At 44.0% G+C, this 12,581-nt stretch overlaps 1 protein-coding gene and 1 pseudogene across 1 annotated transcript in view; one reads left to right on the top strand and one right to left on the bottom strand.

Annotated features, from left to right (window-relative positions):
* The window catches only part of LOC148028512 (magnesium transporter MRS2-4-like), a 36,968-nt gene extending 29,489 nt beyond the window's left edge, over positions 1-7,479 (bottom strand). The window contains exon 1 of the mRNA XM_087688796.1: positions 7,013-7,479. Within this exon, the coding sequence (XP_087544922.1) occupies positions 7,013-7,304 (292 nt within the window). The 5' untranslated portion in view covers positions 7,305-7,479. The remainder of the gene's footprint in view (positions 1-7,012) is intronic.
* Positions 7,480-11,138: 3,659 nt separating this feature from the next.
* On the top strand, positions 11,139-11,785 carry LOC148028513 (uncharacterized; annotated as a pseudogene).
* Positions 11,786-12,581: the final 796 nt, after the last annotated feature.

Here is a 12,581-nt window from a genome sequence, read left to right on the forward strand (position 1 = left end):
ACTCAAGTGCTAAACGAAGTCACCTACAAACTTAACCTACTAGACAGTGTGTGTGTTCATAATGCTTTTCATGCTCGTCTTCTGCGCAAGTTCTATCCCGACAACCAATGGGAGCGGCGCATACCAATGCTCCATTCCAACGGTCCCTATAAAGTAGAAGCATTCTTCCGACGCCAGGAACAAAGAGGATTCCCCGAATACCTCGGTCCTCACCAAGTGGCGTAGGCATCCACTCAAGGGGGCCACTTGGATCTCAGAAGCGAAGGCCCGCGAACGTGGCAAAGACACCTTCGCCCTTTGGCTCGAGGAGAACCCCCCTGTTCCTTCAAATGACCCTTAAGCCTCTCCACACCCAACAAGGTGGTTCTCAATCATAGACCCCAATATGCCTCCACTCCTCAAATGTAATTGAGTCGAGGGTGGACCTGCATGGTGATTCCAACATCAATAAATCCAACAAAGCCCCAAAAATCCAGTCTAGATGGACCGACACTAACTAGCTTGCTAGGTAAAGGCTGTGTTAAGACCCCCAAGTCCTAGTGCGGCAGACACTGGCCAGTCTGATAGTAGAGACTGTGTTAAGACCCCGCGGTCACATAGACCGGCAGACACTGACCAGCTTGATAGGAAAAGCTATGTTAAGACCCTGGATGAGTCAAATAAAAAGCGCTACCCTTAGATTGCTGAGAACAACAATCCACTAAGCGGGGGTGCGTGTAAGAGCTTTGTAGCTATACCATGCCATTATCACCAAATACACCTATATAGGGAGTAGTAGTGACTCAAAGTTCTACCTTGTTTCCACACTACGTGTGATTCCCTATACCTAGTGGTGAACCCTCTTATGTGCGGCGTCACGAGGGTGTAGTCCTGGGATGTGTCTATGTTGTCCCGCTTTTTGGATTGAATAATACAAGAGTATACCTTGAGCTCACATATCGTGTTACCTTTCTGTGCTGTGTTGAGTGGGTAACGAGTGCAGGTGCATCACGAGGGGGTTTTTTTTGGGGGGGGGGAGGGGGGCAGCGGGGGGGGGGAAAACGGAGAGGTGGGCAAATTGAACTTTACCTAGTCATGTTTTCATTTTTTACCAACATGCAATGTGTTTTAGTCTTCAACATAAATCTTTTTGGGATTATTCTTGTGGGTTGCAAGTAGGCCTTAGTGTTAATGCAAGCCTTTAATTTTAGAGGCTTAACAACCCTCTCACACCCAAAAAAAGAGATGCCCAAGGGCAAAGAGAGAGTGTGTATCTAACTCGCACCTCTTTTATTAGAAAGGTCCCACCCACAAAGAGATTAAGGCATCGGACAACAAGTATCAAGACAAAGTTGAAGGGCCTACTAGGATTGCAAGTAAAAGAATCTTTTCATTGGAAAAAGATGCCATATATAGTGAATAAAAGGCATGCAACTCTACCATCAAACTCCTCAAGTAGATGGCCTTAGTAGTAATATCAATAAGGCCCAGTACTTGGCTTTGGTTTCAGATGCATCAACTATCTATCAATTTCGGCCCGAAGCATTGGTTCAAGATGGAGATAAGATAGGAGAGGTCAAGGCAGGTATGAATAAGCCAAAGCAGCTTCCCAACTACTTGACAATAGTTATTCCGGTCAAAAGAAGGAGCATCCAAGACCTTGGTCAGTTTAACGGTCAGATCCAATGGAGCAGCCACCAACCGAACATCATATAGGAAGAATTGGCCAACTAATATGCACAAGCACATAATAGACCCCCTCTAAGAGCGATGGATGTAAAGGTTAGCATTGTAAGAGGAGGAATGGAAACCCTTCTCCTTAATCAACCGTCCCAACCCAAGAGGCAGTCTAGGCGCTATCGCTATAGACGCACAACCACACCGCGTTGGATTCCCAAAGACCTCTTGCGGGCACAAGGATACCACGAGGGCAATCCCTGGATTTAGGTGCCTAAAAAGAGCCAGTTGGGAAGCTCATCTACAAACAATCTCACCCTAACGAGAAAGGCTTGCACAAGTGGCACCCAGAACACAATTAACAGGCCAGGGCCAGCGGTGGCTAACAAGCCTCAAATCATCTATCGACCAAAGCAAATGCCCCAGGCACTAAACCTACCTAATCCTGAGAACTTACAAACCACGATAACTGCTCACTCAGAACCAAGTACAACCCCCATGCCTCTAGAGCTTTCTATAGTATCTCAAAGTGCTTCCCATTGCGAGGGCCGACCCGTGACACCGATGAGGAAGTCACAACTATCTAGTCCACTTGCACCAGCCCCACCAGAGGGTCTTAAACCTTCATACGCAATACGACCTTTCCTCTCTTTGGCTAAGAACCTTGCCGCAACTTCTGGGGATGATTTAATAACCTGCATTAAAATGTTAGATGAAACTTTCACTACATTTGCTAGAAGCTACGAGAGGCTAGACCTAGGTCTTCTTGACGAAACGCTTGCTTCGGATGTTCGTGCATTACCATGCACTTGGGAGGAATACAAACTTATGACTACTAAAGTTTCCAAAATTGCTGCCGAACTGATAGCAAACGATAAAATCTCGAAGGATCAGGCTGCACTCATAAGACTTATCACTTCTTATTGTAAGCCTCCGCGTTCTGCTCCTGAACAGGAGCTACAAGAGCTCACACAGATGGCAAGCTCACCTTCCACATTCTTGCAGCAGTGGTTTACGCTAAGGATCCAATGGGAGAAAAAAGGTTGTCGCATAATGACCAATGCTAAGCAATACAGGGCAATCAAAACTATCGAATATGACCCCACGTACATGGCACCTATCTCATTTAGGGTCTTGGCCATCACCCGTGATCATCATTTGGACGACCATGTGCTCGCCCACCCCTACATTGACCAATTCCTTACCCAAGAGGAATTACATGTTGCCAGTCGCCTCAATACCGGAGATCTCTTCCACGACATTTTGACCTACATTTCCCAAGTCTCCATCCAACCATCCACTCTGGATTGTCATGCCCAACTTGAATACAATCCAAACTTCTATGATTGGCTATTGGCTAGGTAAGTCAACCCACGCGAACAAGTGCTTACCTCGCCCTTCCTGTGCTAATTCTAGGAAGGATTCTTTGAAAGATTCCTGATGGAGGGGGGAGCAAGGTAACCAAGAGCAGAGCAAAGATGAAAAGTTATGTTATCTAGCTAGCAGATTGTTATAATTAAGAAAGTTTCTATGGAAGAATATTGCAGAATAAAACAATAGCAATGGTCAAGCCTCTAAGCAAGTGTGCCCACTTTAAGCCCATCTATTTTTCTCTCAAACTTAGTTCTAATTAGAAATGTGCCGATTGTTAGGCATTAATGTTGGCATGGTGTGTTGACAGCATAGAAACAGGGAACGGCCGTTCCAGCCTATAACGCGTTCCTGATCCTTGGAGGAGGTGAAACGGCCAGGGAACGTTCCCTGCCGTTCCCTGGGCCGTTCCCTGCCGTTCCCTGGGCGTTCCCTGGTTTGGAACGGCCATTCTAGGCCTGTTGACCAAAAATTTACATTTTTCCACGTTTTTTCTTTTTGCTTATATCACACTCCTTCTACTACATGTTCACCTATCTCCATTGCCTAATGTGCACACACTAATCTCTCTCTCTCTCTCTCTCTCTCTCTCTCTCTCTCTCTCTCTCTCTCTCATATTCAAAGTGTCAAGACAACCCACAAGCCAATTGGGAGTCCATGCAAAGCTCAAATTTGATGCATTATAAACTCTTGCAAATCACAATCAAATTTCAGCCTATTCTCAATTCCAAGGTAATTATCCATTTATATTGTCTAATTTCAAGGGAAACTAGAATAATTGGGGCAATTCATGAGCAATTTGGAGCTGTGGGGGTAATCGAGTCAATTTTGGGACATTTGGGTCAATTTGGAGCATTGAGGGGTATTGGGGCAATTAGAGGGACATTCTTTGGGCAACTTGATCATGCAGGGCATATTTGGGGCACTTAAGATATGTGCCGTTCCCCCCCCCCGGTTCCCGTTCCCCCACCTTGGACGTTCCCCCCGTTTGAGGGGGTCCCGCTCCCGTTCCCGTTCCCCGTTCCAGGTAACTATGGTTGACAGGTCACCGCCATGGCAGGACAGGAGAAAGGAGGCAAACTACCATTCTCAGAAGAGGAAATGACCAAATTCGGCATCACCATCGAGACGTGTGGATTCAGTCACTTCACTTTCAAGCACACACTGAATCTGGACAAAGCCATCATGGAGGAACCCGCAATCAAAGACTTAGTGGACAGATGTCATCTGCACATGTACGTGGAGAAGGTGGGGCAGGCGGTACATTACAATATGTGCACGGATTTCTTGAGGAATTTCGACAAAAGCAGGAACTGTGGCACCGTCACAGTAAGGACAGGGGAGCAAGAAAGGAGAATCGAAGTGCCCCTCAATGCAACGATCATAGAAAAGGCCCTGGGGCTTGTGCCAAAGAAAGAGAGAAGGACAAGGCGAGACGTTTACACCATGCTGGGGGTCAAGAAAGAAGTGGTGCATACTGTGGATGGAATCAGCTGGGCTGACATCCCGGACCCAGCGGTGAAACTACAAGCAAAAATGATCCATACCCTCTTCTCGGGCCAGCATTACAATGCACTGATGAACAAGATCGGGGTCCCACTATTGGAAAGCATAGCAGCAGGAACCCCTGAAGAAATAGACTGGAATGGATTCGTACAGAAGACCATTCAAAGTTCAGCTGCCCTTCTCACTCCAGCGGAAGCACCAGCAGAAGGAGTCCCCTGCCTCAACAGCGCGCTCCGCAAGGAAGAAACCTACATCGAAAGCGGCTACAAGCAGATACGGGGGCATCGTGACAAACATCATAGATGATGCAATAAAGAATGAGTACGTCTTGGAGGAGGAAGCGGCGCATCAAAGCTCAGCTCACCACGTCGGAGGGGAATCAAGCAAAAGAACAGTAAGCAACAAGGGAGAGCAGGAAGTGCCGCCTCCACGAGCGACCAACCCCGCAGAACAAAGTAAAAGTGATAGGAGACAGAAGGTTGAAAAAGATAAATTAAGTAAGAAAGAACGGGCTGACATCAAAAAAGCTAAAAAAGAGTCTCGAAGGGCCGAGGAAGAAAGGAGGAGAAAAGAGGAAGAGGAGCTCGCTAAAATAGGAGAGGAGTCGAAGAAGGCGGAAGAGGACAGGAAAAGGAGGAAAGAGAAAGAAGCTGAGGAGCAGCGACTCAAGGAATTGGCGGAACTAGCGGAAGCTACCCGAAGGTCGGTGGAAGATACCCATGGGGGTAGTGAACTCGAACCCGCAAGCCCTGGCCATAAAGCAGAAGCCAGCGCAAGTGTGAAAGTAGCACCGGTGGTCATAGGCAAGGGCAAGTCCCTCCTACATCCACTCCCTCCCTCCTTTGTGCCAACAACAGCTGAAATTACGACCGCCACCGCTGCACAACCCACGCCTCCTCTCGACGCGGCATAGCTCATGACCATGATGCAGATGCTCGTGAGCAAGGTGGCCGAAATTGTCCCTGGAATTCGATTGAAGAGGCCCGCCGCCGCAGATGCAGAGTCACGGCAAGACCCCAAACGACAAAGACTGGAGGCATCATCCACCACACCCAATACTCCCATACCTGCCGCAAACTATGACGCATATGTGGCCGAGTTACTGACTCAACTACACAAGGCAAAAGAAGAAAAGAAGGTGGCCCTGCTGGAACTAGAGAAAGAAAAAGAGACGTCAGCGGCCCTCAGGCTAGAGGTCTCAAGGCAAGAAGCTGACAGACGGAGAGAGATAAAAGCCCTGCAAGACCAACTAGAAGAGAAAACGAAGCAAGCCCAAACCAATGAAAGCCGCCTTAGGCAAAGGCTAGAGGATGAGGAGCAGAGCCTGGTGGCGAAACAAAGGAACATAAAACTTTTGATGCAGCAATACAGTGATCTCCAGCAAAGGGTGGCCCAAGTGGAAAAGCTCTACCGGGAGGTTCAGGAAGCGAAGCCACTGTTCCACAAGAACATGGCATGAGCAAGAAGAACAGGACAGGCTAATCACGGAAATCAAATTCCTGAAAAATGAAGGGCCGGGGATCTCAGCGATTGCAAGATGCGCTGGAGACCTCCCAGGAAGACGTGGAAGCCCTCATGGCCATGACCTTTAATCAGAAGAGGCTACTCTGCGCTGAAATCCAGAGCCTAGAACAGTTGGTCCAAGAAAAATCAGAAATCCTGACTGAGGCGTACCACAAGCTCAGCATTGTTGATCAAGCAAGAGGGATCACTGAAAAACAGCTCGCTCAGAAACTAAAAGAAAGAAACCAGTTATGGTTCTTATCAAATGAGTAGCAACAGGTGGTAACCACCCTGGCGGGCCAGCTAGAGGAACAAAGGCAAAAGATGGAGGAGAGAGCCATGGAGTGGGAAAGAAAGAACTTTGATAGGGTGAGGGATTTAATAGAACGGCTTGCGGTGGAAAAGTGTGAAAAAATGCTGGCCGAGGCTAGGATTTAGGCTACAGAGATAACCACTAAGACCTAGCGACAGGTCTTTCTCAACACGGTGCTCCACGTGACGCAAGCCGAGGGTGATAATATAGTGGAATAGAGGCTAGTATGCATTCCATCTTTCATAAAAGAGAGATTAAACTTGATCCAATGGGCTAATTACAGCTGGAAAACATCTAATGGAAGGGTCTACTAGATCATCCAGCCATACGCTGGGCATTCTCCATTGATGACAGAATGTTCTGTTAAGCGGCTGTAAAACAATCTCAAACAGCAGGTAATGATGTCAAGAAAACGTGGATTCTAACCTAACACGTACACGATCTCATTTGCTGAACGACACGGAGAACAATGACAACCACTACAGCGGCAAGAAGCCGATGACGACCACGATCAACCAATCAATAACTAGCTTGTCGATAAGATGAAAACGAATTGCTTCACGAGGTGCAAAATCAGAAGAGAAACAGGTGCAGGCGTGCCGCCACAACAATAAACTTCTTGTGTTTGCGACATGAGGTGGAAAACCAGGGGGTGAAACAGACCTAAAATGCTCGAAGAATGGGAGAAGACGGGTCCCAGGATGCGAAGATCCCTGGCAGGGATGGAAACGAGCTTGGTGATGGTGCTTCTGTCGAGCTCCAGGTACTCTGAGTCGCCGGCGGAGGTGAGGCGCATCCATAAGCGCGTGTCCGGCTTCTTCTTCACCTTCTTGTTGTTGGCAAGCGCCAGCTGAATAGACGGGACGTCTGGCTTTCCGCCATCCAGCAGAGTGTAAGACGCCCTGCCCGAGAGCCTGCCCCGAAATACACCCGGCTGCTTCACCATCTTCTTCATCTACTCCTGAGTCCTGCTTCTCTCTTCTGCCTCCCCCCTCCACCAGAAGAAGAAGAAGAAGAAGAAGAGGAGAAGGAGAAGGAGAAGGGGGGGTCCATCGTGATTCGATGCAGACATGTTCTCGAATCTCTAAACAAGGGAGAGGTTCGAGAAGTGTAATTTAAAACCGCCCTTTTTCTGTCCGGCATGGCATCCCTTTAAATCTTTATTGTCGGTTAAGGTTAATAACTAGCTGGCCTGCCCAATCACTCTCGTTGACGGCACCCTCTGCGTTGGCACAATCCCGAGGTGTTTTGTGAGCAAGGTGAAGCAACCACATTAACACATTTTCGCATGTTACAAATAGCACGGGGGGTCGGCGGGCCTTCCATGATCTAGGAAGCCTTGGGGGAGGTGGAAAGAGAAGAGGTAGTGGAGGAAATCCCTGAACAATCAATTATCCAAGAAAAGCATTGCTCCCCCACTCCAGTGAGCCCTCCCACATCATTCTCAATAGGGAATTTGGGGGAGGTTGACATAGTTGGTTATTATTACTAGACATCAATCAAGTTTGTATTCTCTTAGCACTGCATATCTAATTATATTACTTAAGATATGAAGCATTAGTACTTAGCTCTTATCTTGATTCATCATGTTGTCATTCTCTACCAAATATCCAAATTACTTTTTCATACTTGAGAAAAAGTATCATCCTAGTATTGAAAAAGCACTTTGTAGTATGAAAAACTATGTCTCTATAAAAGCACTTCTAACATGGTATTAGAGCAAGATTATAAGATTTGAGAGCAAATAAATGTTATATATTTAACAATATCATTATCATTAGGTGCTCCATGCCTAGATTCTCTCGGTGCAAAGCTCTCGGTGCTTTGCGTCGAGGTTCAATAAAACAATTTGTCTTAATGAACATTTCACATACTTATATGCCATCTCCTATACACATAGAGAGAGAGAGAGAGAATGAGAGAGAGCATTTGCTTGGATCGTCTGTATGAGTCAGAATAGTGCAACCTTATACTGCCTCTTATGTGAAACAAGAGGGGGGTGGGGCAGTAGCAGTCTATCATCCTCCCTATTCATCCCCACCACCTCATTTATGCATGAGAGAAGAGAGAGAGAGAGAGAGAGATTCTTGCACATGCAGGCCAAGAGATACATACATACATGCATACATACATACATACATACACGTCAGTTTCTATCCAATCTTGCAATAAGCTGCCTGCTTTCCTTACAACGCCCAATCTTTTCAAAGCACATAAAGATGGTGCTCTTGATATTTCAATTCATTCTGTGTAACATCTAATGGCAAGAGAGCAATTCCATTTCTATGCAAAGACATTCAAAGCTCTATTGAACTCTTAGTTACCGCTTGTATTCAACAACTCTATTTGTATGTATATATATATATATATATATATATATATATTTTGTGTGTCTGTGTGTGTGTGTGTGTGTACATTATTGTGTTACTTAATTTTATATATATATGCTGCAAATGTAAACTATTATAGTGTAAATTAAAATATTAAAATATAAATATTTTTGTTTACTTTATTATTTTTACTATTATTATATGTTATTATACGTTACATATGAGTGTGTAGACAAGGTCATAGGAGGTTGAGTGCAAGCGCCACATGGCCAAAACCACAACAATTGTGGGGGCCCCGTCCCCGTCCCCTCCCCCCCTTCCCCCTCTCGGCCGCCCCTACAAACTTCTTAATATACAAGAGGATTAAGGTAGTTCACATCCTAAGGTATCCTTCATACACTACTACAATGACCCCCCCCCCCCCCCTATAACGAGGCATAAAGCAACGGACATGAGTAATGTAAAAAGCCATCACTTTCCTCATCGCTACTGTACATCGTTTAACATGGCTTTAGTCGCTTAAGCGAGGTAAAATTTGTTTGCCATTGCTTAAGTGATGGCGTTGCCTAAGCGACGAAGGAATATTTTAAAAAAATCATCACTTAAGCGATGATACCTTGCGGACAACCCGAGCTATCCGTTTTTGTCTCCTTTGTTTCTCCCGGCCATTTTCTGCTACACCCCCCTCTCTCCCTCTCTTTCTGTGTCATGCATCTCTCTCAATCCCTGTTGTACTTACACACGAATACACTCACTCACTCACTCACACACACACACACACACACACACACTCTCTCTCTCTCTCTCTCTCTCTCTCTCTCTCTCTCTCTCTCTTTGTTTTTTGGCAATTCCTTGCACTCACTTTGGACTTTGTGTACTTCAGTCCGGTCTATGCATAGGTGATTCTTTTCAAGATTTTCGAGCTAATCACAACTGATCACGAACATGGATTATGGTAAACAACTATCTCTATTTTTTTATAATATATAAAATAAAATTATTAAATAGAATGAAAAATGATTTTTTGTGTTTGCTTTATTGATAATTTTAAAAATACCATAATTGAATAAGATAAAAAATAGATTTTTGTACTTGTTTTAATGATCACAAGTCTTAACACATGTATATGTATATAAAGAGAGAGGGGGCTTGCCATGAAGTCTTGAATTACCTTGAAAGGATTTTATTTTTCTAAGTCTTGAATTACTTTTAAGATTCATTAAGTTGTATACATTCACGAAGTGAATTTGAGAGGTAGGACTCATGATGCTTGTGCTATTTTTCTCAAGCTATTGCTTCCTATAAAGACTGTTGTTGCATCTAGTAGTTCTTCAAGCATTTTTATGAAGGAGAGTGTGGTGTTTAGTGAAGAAGAAGCAATAACATGAGAATAGTGTAGAACCATGAGGTTTTTTCCAGATGATTGGGTGTTTGTGTAATCCTTCTTGGGTGCATATGAGATTCGAACTAGTTGTTTGGTATGGAGTGGGTTCCTTGTAGCTTGATGTTTATATGATTTAGTATTCTGTCTAGTTATCTTTTTCCATTGGCTGCATAAGTGGCTCTCTTTTGGAATCTTAAAAGAAAAGAAGTAAATTCAGATGAAGCGTCTAGGGTCTTCTTAACTCTTTGCAATTGGTGAAGGAAAACATAAGAGGGGAGTCAAAGCACTTGAAAGTTCTTGGAACTCTTAATTGGGTGGATCATTTCCTATGTTGATATTTGGAAGGTTCTTACGTCAGGATATTCATAAGGGTCTTAGGCTAGGACATCATCCCTAAGTTGACTAAAGGTACCCTTTGATTGTGAGTTTGTATGGTTGGGTGTTGAGGTAAAATGGCCACACATAATAAGACATATTGAGACCCTAACTTATAGTCAATTTTGACCTACACGACCCTCTCTCACCCATCCATCTTGCCTCTAACCTCGAGATTTCTAACATGCAATGGTTTTCCCAATGTACAATGTAATGGTGTGTGTGCTCATTGAGGGTGCTCGCTTCATCAGTACATGTGCAATTAAAGGTTATCCAAAACATTACTCTTTTGAATAGTACTCTATGTTGTTATCGTGACGCGGCATAACCTTTTTATCTCCTAGATACCCATCTTTTTGGTAGCCCATAATATCTCCTAGACACCCATCTTCTTGACGCGCTATACAACAATAAAATTTATAATAAGCAGACTCAATTAATGACTTAATGCTCTACCTTGATACTTGGGTACAAGGTACTTCGAAATGAGTTGACGCATAGCATTGAATCTGGTACCTTGGTGGAAAACATGGAAACCGCAAACTTGTTGACGTTACAACCCAACATGGAAAACCAGAAAGTTGTTAACATAATATATATACTTGTTAACGTACCAACAAATAAATAACTTTTGGAAATATACTTGTTAACGTACCAACAAATAAAATGCCATTGGTTAGTTGTAGTTTGAGGTTTCTCGATGACCTCTTCCCTTGGTCTGGAGGTTGAGACGGCTGGAGATCATCCATTGCCTACTCGTTTGCATACTCTAGTACAAACGTATGATCGTAGAGGATACATAGGATGGCAAAGGGGATCACTTCCATTAGATGGAGAGGTTTTTAGCTTCTGGGGCAATTGGTACATGATTGCTCCATCCACTATCAATGGAGCAAGGCGAGGCCTATTTATTGCACAGGATTTACATGTGCCCCCTCATTTAGAGGTCACTCTTATGTCTTTTTGTGGACCTATATATGGATGGGACCATGGCATCAACTTGCTCACTACATTCAGAGCATGAGTACTTATGGGATGTGTCTCAATGTAGCCTCTCTTTTTGAGAGAGGCATCACACATGTAAAGGGGCAAAGACTCTATATTGATGGGATACCTTACTCTCAAGGAGACATAGCAGGTTTGATCGATAACAATCGAGGAAGAAGCGCAAGAACCAATTGCACATTTGTAGAGATTGAAAATAGTCATGAACTAGGACATATGAGTAGAGATGTACCAAGATACATAGTTGTGAATGCTATTACATCGTTGTGTGCTAGTGATGAATTGTTAGTTAACTATAGTTGTCATAGGCCTCCACGAGCACCCTTTATAGATGAGGATTAGGATCTCTAGTATATACAGATTATATATTTTTCTAGAACCTTGTACTACAATTTTGGACTTCTGTACTACAATCTCGTAATGTTATAATCTTTTTGGGCAATCTTTGAAAGCTTTGTATATGTACAATAAAATGTGGTTCTAATTATTCTTAAATTTGCAGCCATTGAATTGTGTGTGCTTGTGTGTGTCTCTCTCTCTCTCCTTTTTATGGTCAAAGCATGTCATTGATGTATGTCTTATTTGCCTTCAAATATGCAACATCCAAATCACGACATTGATGATGTCATAAATCAACCTTCACATGGCACATCACGCATGTCAGCATAGTGCATGATGATCCTACGTAGGAGTGATCCTAACATGTATGCAAGACTAAAAGAACAATATTCCAAGGAGTTTGATCCATGCGATGGCATCTTTGACGATGACAACGGCATGGCTGACTTTGTTGATGATTGGTATCAAAATGATGGTGTGAGTGATATTCCCAATAACGAGAAATATCTTCGAGAAGAAGCTCTAAAGTGTATCTATAGAGGAAGCCAATTGACACGTCTAAGTGCAAGCTTACTTATTCTCAATTTTCAAAATCGATTTGGATGGAGTAATGTATCTGTTACGGCGCTATTGAAGTATGTGACATACTTTCTTTAGTAAATTCCATTTCATTGTTGTGTGATTATGCTTTGTATTATTTCCTATGCTTGATAGCTTGTGCAATTGACTTACAGGCTACTCTCTGAGAAGTTCCTACCTTCAAGCAATACCCTCCCTGCATCACATGATGCGGTAAAAA

The sequence above is a fragment of the Lygodium microphyllum genome, chromosome 11 (assembly GCF_053477565.2).
Source record: "Lygodium microphyllum isolate KBCC chromosome 11, Lygodium_microphyllum_v1.1.10, whole genome shotgun sequence".
Lineage (NCBI taxonomy): Eukaryota > Viridiplantae > Streptophyta > Polypodiopsida > Schizaeales > Lygodiaceae > Lygodium > Lygodium microphyllum.